This window comes from Chaetodon auriga, chromosome 11, assembly GCF_051107435.1.
Source record: "Chaetodon auriga isolate fChaAug3 chromosome 11, fChaAug3.hap1, whole genome shotgun sequence".
Lineage (NCBI taxonomy): Eukaryota > Metazoa > Chordata > Actinopteri > Chaetodontiformes > Chaetodontidae > Chaetodon > Chaetodon auriga.
The window spans coordinates 6,715,001-6,731,292 of NC_135084.1; the positions used below are offsets into that span (position 1 = coordinate 6,715,001).

Consider the following 16,292-nt stretch of genomic DNA (forward strand, 5'->3'; position numbering starts at 1 on the left):
GTGTGTGTGTGTGTGTGTGTGTGTGTGTGTGTGTGTGTGTGTGTGTGTGTTTGGTCTTTGAAGTGGGACAGATTGCTTTAACCTCTCTTCTAAGAAGAGCAGCTGGAATAGAGAGCTCCTTTAAACAGCCGCTTCCTCCTTCGACAGTCATGAGATTATCCTCCATTGATGCACAAAGGCAGCCCCTTCCTCGGCAACCTCTCATCCCAGCCCCCCGGCCTCTGGCCCTCTACAAACACTCAGTGTTGACCTGTGACCCATAATGCAGAGATGTGATGCCAAGTCACTTTGCTGGATCAGTGAAAGCGCCCAGAGGAGTGAAGACATCCTTACTGTCCTGTGGACCACAGCTGCTATCCTGGACAGCCGTCCATATTTTCCCTTTGCCTGATTTCCTCTCTTCCTCGCTCAGACTAATTGTCATGTATTGAATAAGGAGCCAATTGCAACCAAATGAATCATGGTAACATCATTTAGCGTGGTCAGTGAGAGCGTGCCTGTGTGTAATGTGGTTAGGAGGCAGGAACGTTGAAGGGACGACTGTTCAGAGACACCTGGACTCTGCTGGCAGGAAGAAGGCGACATCGCTGCATGGTCTTAAGTGACAGCATGGGGTTCTCATTTTCCCCATCTTTGTGTTTGGTTGGCAGAAACTAGGTGTGTGTGTGTGTGTGTGTGTGTGTGTGTGTGTGTGTATATAGCGGGGGTGTTTTTCAAGAAGGATGACAGTAGGAGAGCTGTGATCAATCGGGTGCAATCAGCCATCTCAAGCTGCACTGACATACTGATTGGTCAGTCAATGAACTTATGAATACATCAATCAGCAACATGTCAGCATCCAACACTATGCAACAGTCCTGCCCAAGATACCTAAAGCACTCTGTGCGATCTGCTGCACAACTTTAGGTTGTTTTGAATATAAATGGAGAACAGGTAGCTTTGTTCTTCTCAGAAATAAGCTGCGTGTCTTCAGCTTTCTTTGGATCCTTCTTTCTTTAGGCCAAATGTAAAATCTGCAGTTGGAATCATTAGTTTCCCTGAAGCTGAAACACTTACATTCACCCAGGAGTGCAGAAATTAATAGTTCTGGGAAAAGACACTTTCCCACAAGAAAAGGCAGCATTAGCTAATTGTCTTTTTTTTTTTTTTTCTAATTGAACCTTCCTTGCAGGGACACTCTTGGCACAAGGTAAAGGCCAGCACGAATACAAAAGCTGTGGTTCAGTTATCTCACTGAGACTGATGTCACCCTCTCTTCTCCAAGTACAAACCCATGTATGTCTGTCCGTATCATGTGCTTTTGTATGGAAGTACTTACGAAGGTGTATCACTACCAAATGTAGAGGACACATTCATGTTTAGCGATCATGTGTTTTAGTCCAAGCCCTGCTCAGAATCATTTGAACATGAATGGAGGGACTCTGTATGTCCTTCAGATATTGATGCTTCGTGTGCCAGTAAGCAGAGTGAGCTCCTGGCCTCAGAGGTAGCTGAGAATTGGCCGGGGATTTCTGCACGACTGAGTTTTGGATTTGCAAAGCGGACGACAGAAGGGGCCTCGCTTGGAAGACGCACAAGATCCTGATGCTTAAAGAACCCACAAACATGAAGATCCATTTCATACAAATACTTTTTAATACTTCAAGCTCACAGGCTTCAGGAAAGGTTGTAGTTTTTGTCCCTTCTATCTGAGGTTAATAAAAAAAATTGCCTCAAGCAGAAAGTAAACCACATGACAACATTCAGAGGACTTGGTGCTAATGAAAGATGGCAAAAACTGACTTTGTGTGGTTGTCCTTGCTAGCTGCGGCTACAATGACTTTTTGACAGGGAAAGTATCTCCTGCCCTTCTCACTAGCTCCTTCTTTGGCCTATTCATTGCACAAAGCTGCTTAAGCGCACTTAAGCGCATTAGCATTTGGCTGCCAGGGGAGCATATTGACCCTGCATTTGGATGGCCTAAATGAGTGAAAGATGGAGCGATTTGTTAGGGCTTTAGAAAGTTGCTTTTGGGGAGGGGGGGTGAGCATGAAGGAATGGGGCTGAGGCAGTGGTTGGGGGGGACTGCAGAGAGTTGTTCCACTTTCTCTCAGGGCATGGTGTTTGTTCTAATCTGGTGTGCCGTTTCTTCGTGGCCGAAGCAGGACTGATTTGTGACATTTCAGTCTAAAGGGCCTTTTTCTGCTCGCTATATTGGCTTGACCCGATTATCTAATCTGTGCTTTGAATTTCAATCAGGTCACCCAGTCACTGCTGTGTGGTATGGGAACCACTGGCTGAGGGATTACCTCATTCAACTGTCTTCAAACACAGATGGTCGAATGTTTAACTAATTGTTAAAAGAGTCCACAAAGCGGAATTTAACCGTACACACAGTGCATGGGGTCGGTACATAGACCCAGATAAAGAGAAGGGACAGTGAGGTGGTAGTCTGTGGGACGGTTCTTTAAAAATCATTCAAATGCGGAACGGTGTACTTTGCTTTTAGGTACAATGGCTGCTGCAATAGTTTGCCCTAAGAGCATTATAAAGTGTGTGTGTGTGTTTGTGTGTGTGTGAGAGAGAGAGAGAGACAGAGTAGCTATACTTGTGTACATGTGGGTAAAAGGTGAAAATAAGTAAATGATTTCTGATATGATATCTTTTTTCTTATGACCACACACCTACTGTAGCATGTCTCGCTGTTAGGATCTGACCTTGACAGTCAGTCTTTTCCTCCTTCTTTCCATCCTCATTCTCCTCCTCTCTCCCCTCCAGACTCTCTGCTCCACTGCCACCATGCAGACAGTCAGAGCCGCAGACACCAATGAGGTCGACAAGCTAATATTCCGAGAAAGTGACAATGACCGAAAGGTAAGCTATACTGCATTAATTCTGCCTGCCACAATACTGACTTATCATAACCTCATGAAAATGATCAGATTTCTAGCTGAATATAAATCGTAGTGTTATCCCAACACCTTTTTGTCAAATATCAATAAAAACGAATTTGGTTTAAGGCCTAGTCGCACCAGAAAGTGCATGGTGAAATTCTCCAGCGCCAGAGGCTTGGAGACACAGAGGTGGTGAGCTGCTGTAGCTGACAAATGCAGCAGCAAGCAGTGCACAGTCAAAGTGACTGTATATAAAGATGGATGACATGACAGCTCCTCAAAAGTCAAACTGTTTACACTCTGGCTTCAAATGATGCCACCGGCTCAAGATGGCAGCGCCTGTATCCTGAATATTTTGGGAGGAAGTGGAGACGTGTCCACCATCTTTATTTACAGCCATTGGTCTGTCACATGATCTCTCAGAGCGTCCCTCTATTTTCTCTCTACTGTCATTTCCTCATTATTCTGTGGTGGAAAATAAAACTGTTCGATCTAGCAACTAGACAGTAAGTTCACCCTGTATGTTCAAGAAAAAGTATTTGCACCATTGATTTCTATCTCCAAGCGTCTGAAAATCATGTATTTCCCCAGTTTTTAATACTGCTGTGACCAGGCCTTAATAAGACTATGATGATGTATCTGTACTGTGAGTTGAAAGGGAAAATTGCTCTTCTGGACTCATAATATCACCTTCAAATGCTTTTTTTTTTTCTACTTCTCTATGTGCCATACGCCTTAACCTGGGGTGTCACAGGTTAGGTTCAAATGCAGAGTAAAGCGGTGTGATGCCTCGCTGAGACGTGTTGAGTGAACAGTGCTGTCTGCCTGTGCACCACACTGCAGCTCATTAGTGCTCTAATTACAAAGTGCAGCTCACATTAGAATTGGTATTAATCAGAGCACCGTTTCTCTCTTGCCGCTGATTTAGGTTGTTCTTCAACTTGAAAAGAAGCTTTTTAATTATTTCAACCAGGACGTTTTCCGGGAAAACAATGGGACCTCAGTAAGTCACCCCTTTGCTTCCTAACCCATTATACATTCATCTCCTCTCTCATTTCTCCACTTCAATGCATTTATTGCAAATGTAATGATTTTTATTTGTTGCACTTCAGATTATCTGTGAAAGGGACAGAGCACAAGAGATTAAAACAAAATGACAATTTAAAAGTAGACAAAGGGTTATTGTAAAGGGATATAAGATCATGCACCAACAACTTATTGCCGACCTGAGTCATGCAGATGCTTTAGTGGATGCACTGGCATCACTTAATCTAACACACACTCTCTTTGTCTCTGGGGGAGCAAATGTCTTTGAAACAACTTTTAAATGAGACTGATTGTAGATGAGGTGAGTGTTAAGTGTCTGCAGGAGAAAAACACCCAGTACACACGTCTACTTTTATATGGCTGTATATTACATTAAGTAGTTCAAAGTTGCACCTTGTTCAAAAAAAAAAAAAAAATATGAAGGATGCACGCACGCACGCACGCACGCACGCACGCACGCACGCACGCACGCACGCACGCACGCACGCACACACTTACACATCAACAGCATGGACTGTGAAGCCACTTGTCTGGCCAGACTGGAAACATAGACTTTATTTATGTGATTGGCCCCATAATGTAAAAACATGAGTTCTGATAATTCAGGATTATGAATTTATTCACTTTAATTCATCATTACATTGATTTTATCCAGCTTACCAAACATAATTCCATCCAGCATGGTCTAATGAGTCATTTTGGTGAAAATGAATGTAAATTACAGAGCACTATATGGCTGGATAGAGTACTCTATTGATCCTCTAAGGGAGATTGCAGTGTTGCAGCAGTAAGTCACATATTAAAAAAACACATAACATACTAAGATGACTTAAGGTAGGTGAAAAAAACACTATTTAAAAACAATAGAGGTGTCATAGTGCAAATTAAAGTTGTTCATATGTGATATGACAGATTTCTATTTTTAAATACCTGTCAACTGACTGACTGATGGGTTTGTGGGGTGTTACTGCAGCGCTGATGGTGAACAGTAAGATTTCACTCGTATATGAAGGCCCCTCAGGTGCTTTCCTGTGATTGTCTAAACCTTTTGTTACTGGCTGCTGCTCTTCTATGTGACAGACCCCACTCTCCTCAGCAGTTAAGTCATCTGTATTTATGTGGGGTGGGTTTGCTCAGCACTTCTGCATTGTTCTCCTTTATGCGTGTGTACTAAATGCAGCCGCTGGAGTCAGAAAAAATCTTGAAGGGTAGTGGAATGTGCTTTAATACTTCCTCCCCCTCAGCTTTCTTTATATTTTAGGAGGAAAAGGTTTCAGCACTGAAAGATCGTATCACAAATTAACTGCGTTCTGTATCCGCCACATGAGAATCACTGAATGTGATCAGCAGAAATGTGGAAACTGTGTAGCAGTAGCTGTAGGAGGCGCAGGCACCCCCTGATTTCCTCCTCCCTCTGCTCCTCCTCACCCAGTCAGACAAGATGGATGACATAATGGGGGCATCAGAGATAATCTGATGGTCATGGTCTAGTTAAACACACCGTGTTATGATCCTTATAAAACAAACTACCTTTCCAAAAGGATAAATGTCCCTCCTCACACTCCTCCACTGGGGAAGGGGAGAGAAAAAAAAAAATCCATTGCATCCTTCATCAACTGCAAGACTTGTACCAGCTTGACAGAAATTTAATTCGAGGCAGCTCTTGAAAATAATTATTGTATTTTGAGAGGAGTAATCATTGGCCGGGACATGATTGAATGTGTCCATGCCTATTGACTTTTGCTATGATTAATAGGTTTGTTTAGTCGATATTCCCATCGAAATTGTATAATTAATTATCCCCGGCGCTGTCACGGCGGGACGATGGAGAGCCCTGATGAGTATTTGGGAAGATTAAATTTTCCGGGCGCTCGTGGCGTCAAGGGGCACCGTGGGGCCTTGCTCCGGTGGAGAGATGGGAGGAGTGGAGTGTGTGTGTGTGTGCGTGTGTGAACGCATGCGTATTGTGCATGTTTGTGCTGTGCATCTGTAGATCAGCGCAGTTTCTTCCTCTCCTGGAGCACACACCCGCGGGGCCGTCCCCCTCCTCCATCCCCATTGATTTTGTTTCAGTATCTCTTTATTGTAACTTTATCAGTGTGGTGTCGGCAGATGGGGGACCAGGAGAGGAGGGTGTGTTTGTGTACGAGCTGTAGTAAGTGATGAACCTTTCTGTCTGGCGTGCCTCTCCTTGTCATGCTGGCAGCGTAGCCCTCAGCATTACTCAAAAAGCCCAGAGACGTTTTAAACATGAAAGGACATTAAAAAATAAGGAACTAATGGCGCTCCAGCCTTCAGTTTTTCCCTGTCTAAACTCTTAAGTGGCAATACAGAAGCCATGCTAAATGAAATCTGACCTTATAGGATTTATATAAACTGATGCTGCATTGGGTCCCCGGTTGTCTCTTTGTTTAGCTCGCCTCGGTTTTGCATGCTTCAGGAAAGTATTGATCTGATCAGACAGCATGCATGAACAGGTGGGTTTATGTGCTGTTATATGACTTTGAGTTTTTCACAGTAATACCAAAGTGGAGAAGAAGTCAAATATGTTCTTTATTGCAGAAGTCAGTTTACATTTTCTCATCATTGTATTAAATATCAGTCCTCGTCTAATTTCCTTCCTCTCTACGTAATTGAATGAACATTGAAATGAGAGTTCAGAGGTGCACTGTAGTGTTGTGTTTTGTTGCGTTGGCCCCTCCCAACACTAATCGAACATCCCCCCCGTCAGTGATAGTTTATCGCTTTTCCACACAAAATAATGAAGATCCCATAAAAAGAAGGAAAAATATGGCCTCTGCAATGAAAGCCAAGTGTGTGGTGTAAAAATCAAATTAAATGACCTTTCACCCCAACATTTATTGATGGCTTTTAATGGCAGCAGGTGTTGTCACAGGGGATATTTGACAACACGTAAATCAAAGCACAATTACAGGTGTGAGGGACAGTGATAGGGACAGTTGGGGGCCAAAGACCTCGTATTCCCTTTTTTTTTTTTTCGCCCCGCTCAACTTCCTGCCTCTTAACTATCACCACATCTCTGATTTAAGAGCGCGCTGATCATCCAAGCAAAGTCAGAAATTTGAGCCCATGACAGGGTAGTTTTTACCCAGACACTTCCTCATCTTTTTCCCTCTGTGATATTGGCGGAGCTGCATCATCTTGCACCACCTCCTCCACAACTCCCAAGGTCACTTCTGGTTGACAAACTACTCCTGGCTTTATAATGTCATGAGGCCTTGAACCAATATAAGCTGTTTTTTTTTTTTTTTTTAAACCACTGACCTAGCAGAGCTGCAGAGAATTATGCTTAATTGACCTGGGATGAAATGTAGTGTGAAATTTGTAGCTGCAGGGTTTTTCATTCACCTGAATGAATTACTCAACATTCACTTGAGGCATACCGTAGACACACACAGCCATATGTTGCTCACCCCCTGCTGTTTAAACTGTGTCACACACTTATCTGAGGTGCTTTACCTCAGACAAGCAATCACACCTGTGAACATGATGCACATGTGTACCAATGGAAAAGTCAATTATTATCAATTATTGACTTGAGCAGTCATCATTATACCAGTATACAGTACACATGCTGTCACACACTTTAACTTCCCACCGTCTTTTTTCCCCATGCTCTGTCTCACTCTGGAGTTGGACTGATAAATCAGCTAGGCCAATACGTCAGCTGGTGTCAGCTTGCTGCAGATACACCTGTATCTGTGTGTATGATGGCTAATGAGAAATAAGAGATTTCAGTACAGACATGCCAAAGATATTTTTGAGGTAGTTTGGATACAGTTTGACCTGCATAATGTCCTTTTCATTACACACAGTGCCAGCAATTCTTTGAAAGTTTATTGAAATGAATAAAAAGTTTGGCTGGTGGTTTCTTTTTAAACTCTCTCAAAAACTGTATTAAAAAAATAAAATGTAAATGTATTGAACAGTATGTTTGTCTGCTCTAAGGTAAGCTGCAATACGTTAGCAGCCAAATGTGTTATATGAGATAGCATTATGTTTGCCAAACTCATTGCTTGTTCTTCATGCTGAAAGCCTTTTCTCTCGTTACGTTAAAAGTGAAATACTTTTACACATAAATCGAACCTCTCATCAACATTTATAGGCTAAGTAGCCAAACTGGATAATGTTCGAATGAAATCCGTCTGATCTTACATTTGTTCCTTATCACACTTACTAACTGAAATAGAAGAGACATGCAGTCATGTACAATATCATGTAGGCAGTCATCGAGGGTTTATTTAAGATGCATTTATGGAGTTTTGTTTTGAAGTCAGTTTGAAAAATGAAATGTCAGCTGGAGACAGCGTTTTTAACCAGCTCATGGAGCTAATGTTGGCTTAGCTAGCCAGCTTTACACAGCTAACAAATTCAGCACCTTTTCAGCCAGCAAAATCAACGGTCGCAGGCTGCTTTTGTTGGCCTTTTTCTGAAATCAGGAATCCATTGTTTCAAAAATTTTGAAGAAATTGGAAATCTATTGTGCAAGCACAACAGTTTGTATCTGTAGCAGCAGTAAATAAGGGGGGCTGATTTTTTTTTAATTAGTATTTACAGTTTTCAATTCTACAATGAATTACCATATTCCTTAAACTCTTAATTATCAATTTTGCTGTCAGTCTGAAAAATCCAGTATCGGTCAGGCTATAACACACACACACACACACTGGAGGGAGGCATCAGTGGGTGGATGGTGAGACGGGGTGTACAGTGGAGCGTGGGGTTGCATCCCCTGCTCAGCCATCCCTCATCCACAGTGTGTGAGTCTCTCCTGTGACCCCGCCACTGTGAGTTTGATGAATGCAGCACATCTGCCCTCCTGAACCACTGAGACTCCGTCTGGGAGGCCTCTCTGCCTGGAAGTAATGGCCACTGTTCTACACCACTGACACATAATCACACACACACACACACACACACACACACACAAACACTCAGAGTGTCATCGTGAAGGCGCATGCTGCGCTTTGCCTTATTTATACATGTGTACGCAACAGTGCTGTGAAGACAAACAATGCATCCACACTCAGACATGGACAACATAAATATGTCAGTGTAGATGGAAGACTGTAGTTACCTTCTGCTGATATAATAATATTCATATGACATCCGCCTCCCTCCCCCCTTGTCTCCACTTGTGAGAATGTCCTTCCAAATATTACCCGCCTGCACCGCGTCATCGCCGCTGATATTTCATCATGTAGCCATCAACATATTGCTGCATGTAATACACCAATGTAATGTCATTAACATCAAGCTGCCTGTACAAGTGCTGTCAGACTCACACCGCCTAGGATGAGCTCTTCACCAGGCCATTATTGTAGCCTGGTGTTTGAAACATGTACAATAGCCCAATTTACCACTAAACAAACGTGTCTCGGCTTCATCTCGATGTCTTCCTGTCTGAAAGGAAAGGGCGGGGCTAGCGCGGGGTCCTCCGGGGGTTGCTGAGAAACGTCGCTGTCAGTCTCTCAGGGAGGCAGTCATGCAGGTGCCCAAGCTACCTGTTCATCTCCCAGATAATTAATGTGTACAAGAAGCCGCTAATTGCACTTTTCACTAATGATTTATGGGTTTTGTGAAAGGGGGGAAATTGGGGGACGTGTGTGTGTACACTCTGGTGAGTGAGTACAGCTGGGTGAGGAGACATGATTGATGAAGAGTGTGTGGATGCACTGTCAGTGTGGAAAGATAGACCCCCAGTAGGACAGGGCTAGGAGCACATACACACCACTGGTCAACTACTGTCAATTTTTACCAGCGTGGGGAACATGGAATTAAGTAAATAAACCCAAACATGGTATCTCCTGAACATGTCTCAATCTTATCCGCCCCTCACTGAGAGTGAGGCCTGATGGTAGAAGGTAAGCTCGAATTCAGCAGTCTGGATGAGGTTTCACTAGCAAGTGTCAGATCTAAAGTTTGAAGCCTAAAGATACAACATTTGGACCATCTCTTAATCACAAGAACTGCTCAGCAGGACTTAGAGCTGATCAGAGCTCTGCAGTGTTTGTACCAGCCAACTGTTAGACAGCTGTGTGTGTACTGTTTAAATGTAAAGCATTGCAGAGCTATAAAAGAGCATTCAGACTCAGTTGACTTTCCTTTAATCAAATAAAAAATTACTAATAATCTAAACATCTCTCTCTCCTCATTCCCATCCTTTTTTTTTTTCTTTCCACAGCTTTTAGAGTATGACAAAGAGCTGTCGGTGTTCAAGGATCGGCTGCATGAACTGGAGATCTCTTTCCCACCCAGGTATGGAGACATCATCTTACATCACACACAACCTAGTCTGACACCTGCACATTCACAGTACTGACAGCTGCGACACGAGAATCAGGCCCTGGATTCTTTTTTTTTAAAACGCAGCTCGACTTTCCAGCTTTGTTACGAAGTATTTTTAAAATAAGTTATCAGGGTTTTTGAGAAATTCAAACTCACCAAATTTAGAGATTTGTGGTTTTCACTGGACAGCAAAAAAAAAAAAAAGACAGAATGAAGATAACAGAAATAGAGGAACCCCCAAGGCTCAAGTGTCACGCACAGGGGAATATCACATGTTGGTAAATGCAGTAACTCTGCTGATCGGGTCTTGGCCATAAGGACTCATTATTAATATGTAAAACCAGAAAGAGTCAATCACCCCCTTATTGTCCAAAATGGTTTTATGAAAGCGGTTGGATCTGTGTTTGATGGGTATCAGTCGCTAAGTATGATTGGATATGGTCCCAAACTGCTCCCATGTGTATGTTTTTTCGTGTGTGTGTGTGTGTGTGTCTGTGTGTGTGTGTGTGTGTGTGTTGCTGTGCGAACGCTTTGGGCAGCATTGATATTCCGTCTCAGTGGGACTTGGGGGAGACTGGAGCGGGTGGTCTCCTCTCTTCTTCCTCAAACAAATGCATTTGCAATTAGCCCTTTCAGAGGAGAGGGAGGGCAAACACGCGGCCGGCGTGGAAATATGTTTCGGGAGCAGCGCGTTAATGGCGCTTGACCTTTGCCGTCGGTTGTGACTCAATCAGTGCAGATAATGAAACGCTGTAATCAAACAATAATTACTTGATAAACTGCTCTAGTGGCAGGCGCAGGGCGGCGGGGGATTTTAGTGTGTGTGTGTGAGAGAGAAGGCTTGAGATACATAGAGCTATCAAAGCTTGTGTATGTGTGAGTGGCTCGGAGTGTGAGAGACTGTGTGTGCGTGAGTGCATGTGTCAAGGTTCTGCCAGTCCCTGTTTTTTAAATGACTCTGTGTCTTAATCAGGGACCCCATTTACATCACTTTGCATAAGTGACAGGTGGATTTATTGTCCTTTTACACTGGCTGACTTTTGCACCTATCCATATAATACTGAATCATCTCTCCACAGGGAGGAATGAGTGTGCCGCTGTGGAAGAATACAAATGATTTCCACATACTTGAGGTGATGATGAATCAAATAGATGAAACCCGGGAGCAGCATATGAAATTTAATTTGATCTACTCTGTGCGCGCGACAAACCACATCATTGTCAGCCTTGTAATGGGTAGCAGTGGCCTAGTTAAACTTAAACAACCCCCTCCTCCCACTTCACACATACACACACCCCACACACATACACTGGCACCCCTCCCCCTGTCAGGTCTGCCTTGTGCTCCTTGAGCAATCAAGCCTCAGCGATTGTTCCCCATCACATAGCCTGCTCCGGACCAGCCCCTCGCCATCTGTGCGGTTATTACTCTTTTTAATGCAGGCCATCAGAACACACCCTCACTGACACACACACTCATGCACGCACACGGCTCACTTTTGTTCAGATCTATAAATCAATACTAGTCACAAACATTTAATCTGCAAGTGAATTCTGTGTGTTGTCCTGTGGTGGATAGAAAGTTGTCACAATATGAGACTTTCTGTCAAGGATGAACTAAAGATCACACAGTGACTGTGTGTCCATACATCGCCATAGAACAATGTAGCTCCAGCTTTCTACTTCACCAGGAAGCTACAGCTGAAGCATCATGGCCAGCAGCTCCCTTTCATTTTTAGGAATGGACTTCGAGTTTAATCAGACATACATCTCTGTCCCCCGCACATGCATGCGTGACTTCTTCGCCCTGCATCGCTGCAGAGGCTGCAAGCTGTAAAGTGCACATCTCTTTACTTTCAAAAAGTCGTCAGTCAAAGTTGGCCATGACAAGGCTAAGTGCTTGGGCACCGGGGTGAGGAATTTGCCCGGGCCTTGTCACAGTTGGACCTGGAGCCAGTCGGCTGCTACGGGACGACTCATACGCACTCATACACAGGAGCCCGTGTGTGGTTATGAGTTTTCTCTACCGGTGCATGTCAGAGAGGAGATGAGTCTGATAATCAGAAACCAATCATTTATTCTGACACAGCTTCTCCTGTGCTCAGTGCATGAGACTGCAACGAGCCATTAGGTCATTATCTTTGCTTAGGCTGCAGCACGGCCATTTGACTGAGAATAATGGTAAGTTTTACTATACATTATTGTACTTTTGATTTCGTATTAGGAATGGCATAACTATGGTAATATCCCCTAAAACATACTAAGCCACCAGTAACTTATTCATGTATTTTGATTGATTTAGGGGAAAGCTTTTAGTACTCCTCTGATCTGATTTCTTTGGCCTTTTTTTGCACGAGATCGATGCAAAAATTGAATCGGGACCCCAGCTTCAGGAGGAAATGCAGTGGACAATGAGGGAGGAGTGGAAGAATGTAATCTGCCTGTAACATGGTTACTGGGAATAGGCTTTGAGGGAGATTTTGAGTGACATCAGAGCAGCGGTACAACTCCATCAGTGGACGAATCATGAGTGATTTCAGAGGAGGGAGATGGTGTGGAAGTTGTGCGACGTTGGTGGGGAAAAAGATGGAGAAAGTCAGGAGTAGAAAAGATGGCTGCTGAGGAGCCACACTGCAAGTACATACAGAATATAGCATCCAGGCACAGCTAGTGCTCCTATAAACACTACAGGTTGCTATTAATGTATGTTCACATGTCTAGATGTGGGTCTTTGGAGGGGCAGCTATTGCCTCCCATCCCTCATCAGCTACTGGAGCAAGGCACTTATTTCATGACTGCTACATTGTTTAGTGGTACGGTGAATTTGTGGAATCCTTGATTTACAGTGGAAGTACACACAATTCTGTTGATGCCGATCATGATCATATGGAGTCGTTATGCACAGTCCACATATACACTCCTCGCATGGTTTGAACCTTAAAACCACGTCAGTGCAAACTAAAGCACACAAGACTAAGGCCTGGAACACCCTGCCTGCCTCTACCTGTGTGTGACGACTACCTCTCTGAACCGCTGCAGCTCGCACACATGTGGTTTCCACACAGCGCTGCTACTGCCAGCCCTATCTTTCTACAGGGAGTAGAAAGGGCCATCAGTTATGATGGTGACATTATTTTTGTTTACAGAGAGAGAGAGAGATTGGACTGGAAAAAAATACTGCCCTTCACGTGATAATTTTTCATGTCTGTGACATATTCTACAGTTACAGACATTGATGCTGTAGTGAAAGGCTGGTATGATGTCGATTTGACTGTAAACAGATCATTTTCACAGTCTATTTCTGCTGGGAACTGCATTAACATGGGTGCCAAATGAAAAGCAAGAGGTTCTGTGACACTCACGCAGGTAGTGTGTCATGCTAGTGGGTCTGTCTGGTTAAACTTTGGTTCAGTGGTGCTAGCATGCTGATGTCAGCTTGCTAACGTGCGCCCAATGACAATGCTAACTTGCTGATGTTTAACATGTTCATGTTAAGCATGTTAGCATGCTAACAGATGTCACACAAATTTTGACCTGATGTGGCACCAGAGGAAAAGCCACCAATGTCAATAAGATTCATCTTCTTGGGACCTGAATGCCTGTAGAAAATGTCATAGCAATCCATCCAATACTTACTCCATGCAAACACTTGTGGCTACATGGACACAAAGTATAATTTGAGCTGGAAAAGAGCAGTTGACCTGTTTGACTGCTAGCAACCTGAAAATGCACAGTTTGGGAATTCACTAGCACAGTGCAAACATATGAATCTCTCGGGCATGTATTTTTTCCATTTATTCCAATGCTTTGGGACCTTCTCATCACATCCATAAAGGGAACGATGGGGAGGTGGTAGAGGCAACAGCATGGCTCCAGTCCCATGTGTCTGTGTTTGTCAAGTCTAGACATGGAAAGAAGCACAGCGTGGCCCAGGGGTCAGGAGGTGAGGCCAGCGAGGAGGCAGAAACCGATAAACAGTAGTGTCCTCACTGTTGGGCAAGCACCGTGGGACCAACCTTGGCACGTTAGCATGCCTTTTTCAAAGCTGCAGGTCTATGAGGACGAGCCAAGAAGTGACTTGCCTGCTGGGGAAAGCTACAACATTCACACTGTCATGAAAAAGAGGAAGGAGGAGCTCTGAAAGCTGATGCCAGACAGAACGACTTTGCCCTTCAGATGAGAAAAAAGTGACACAAATGGCTACCTGCCAGTTCTTCAATAACTGTTAATAAGTACATATGAGAGAATTGTCAGAGCAGTGGAGAATTCCTCGAGACTCGTTTTGAGCTCATAGGAAGTGCTCGCACAGATGGCTGTCCTGTATACAGTGACTGCCACTGTTCTTTGAATAACACTCTTCACACAACACCCCTGGCCTCTGAAGGCCCTTACGAATGATGTCACCCACTCTGCGTGTGTATTTGTGTATTTGACTGTGAATGCATTAGTCTTACTGCACCACTGTTTGCATCCTACATGAACAAGGCTTCTTGTTCTCTGCTCTGTGAACAGCCATGCTGCACTGGAGTAGTGGCGCGTGACTCCATTTAAGGAGCACCACAGATGTACTTAAACAACAACGGTTGAAGCACTGCGTCCGAGCCACCGTTGGTGTGCGGGATTCAGCCTTACAGGCTAATCTACTGAACAGCAACATTGTTTTACAGCCATCAGCGCATCCATCATTCTAACGACTAGAGAGCCTGTGAAAATGATGAGGGGCCATTGTTGCGATAATAGCTGAAGATTGTCCACAGTCTTGTGTCATTGCCTCTTGTCTGAGATGATGCCACTGAGAGGGAGGCTTTGTTCAAAACAATCTTAGGCGGAGAGGATTAAATGGATGCCATCTGTGTCTTCTTGTCTTCATTTAGAGCGGCTAAAGGCAGAACATGTCATAGCTGAACCCCAGCAGGCTGTGAGCCATGAGCTACTGATGGCATTTCACTCTGTTTGTACTGCACTATGCCAATGTTGTGCCTGCGAGCCTCCCAGCTCTACAAACTGAAGCAAACATTCAGCTTTATTGATAGCATTTGGCTGATCTTTTTGAATCCGTGTATGTGTGTGTTGTGTTTTGCCAAGCCTCCCCTGACTACGGCAAACAAACATAGCTGTAGAAGCAGCGAGTCGTTTGAAACCCACAGTTTCTGACTTTTTAGCCAATCCCAGCCCGGCAATGGCCGCTCCAACATCCCATGATGCTTTTTACCACCCTTGACCTCATGCTACTTGATAGTATGACTCTTATCTTTGGCTTCCCGCCCTGCCTATATTCCCAAGTTTATATTGCCCTCATTAAAAACTGAGCACCCAAATAGCACACTGTTTGGCCTGTCACTTATTTGTCATTGGGTACAATAAGGTAATAGCTTTTGATAGTGAGATAAGAGAATGTTGGACAAGGTGGTCTATCCTGGAGCAACCCTTTCCAAGACTGAGTCCCCAGTCCAGGGGATGCAGGTTGGCAGCCTGGCTCTACCGACAAAATCTTTGATTGCATTTTAGACACCGCTTTTTGTTTTTTGAATCTAAGCATTCTTCAAATAAAGCACATGTCGACACAGTAGCTTGTATAATACAGATATATATATATATCACGCCAGCCTCTCCCTCTGATGGGTGAGGCTGTGTGACACACTACAGGCAGGGCCTACACTCACCTGGACAGTTTTTACTGTTGCAAGATAAACAAGCCGACACCAGCAGAACACATGTGAGCGATGTGTCAGCAGCCGGGTCAAACATTAACCCCCAAACCAAGCATGAATGAGTGAGCACTCAGTGGGTGCTGGAGGGGCTCGATGTGTGACCGCACACACATGTATCATCTGAAATGTGGTCAGCAACACAAAAGAACGGAAGAACAAGCAGGAAAACAGTACTCTTAAGTCAACATTACACAAGAGGTGATTGCTGTAAAAGATTGTAAATGCCAGTGACCAAGAAGAAGACACCTGGCGGACAGACAATTCAGCCGTCAGACCGTCAGCATTGTCTGATGACAGTCATAAGATGCAGACAAATCTGTGCTTTTTCCGCCGTTGTAGTTTTTTGTTGCAG

The 16,292-nt window shown here is 44.0% G+C and overlaps 1 protein-coding gene across 2 annotated transcripts in view; it reads left to right on the forward strand.

Moving 5' to 3' along the window:
- Positions 1-16,292, forward strand: part of inpp5a (inositol polyphosphate-5-phosphatase A) — a 127,083-nt gene that overhangs the window by 101,664 nt on the left and 9,127 nt on the right. For both annotated transcript variants that reach the window (XM_076742611.1, XM_076742610.1), the window contains exons 10-12: positions 2,758-2,853; positions 3,802-3,876; positions 10,126-10,199. In XM_076742611.1, coding sequence (XP_076598726.1) covers positions 2,758-2,853; positions 3,802-3,876; positions 10,126-10,199 — 245 coding nt within the window. The remainder of the gene's footprint in view (positions 1-2,757; positions 2,854-3,801; positions 3,877-10,125; positions 10,200-16,292) is intronic.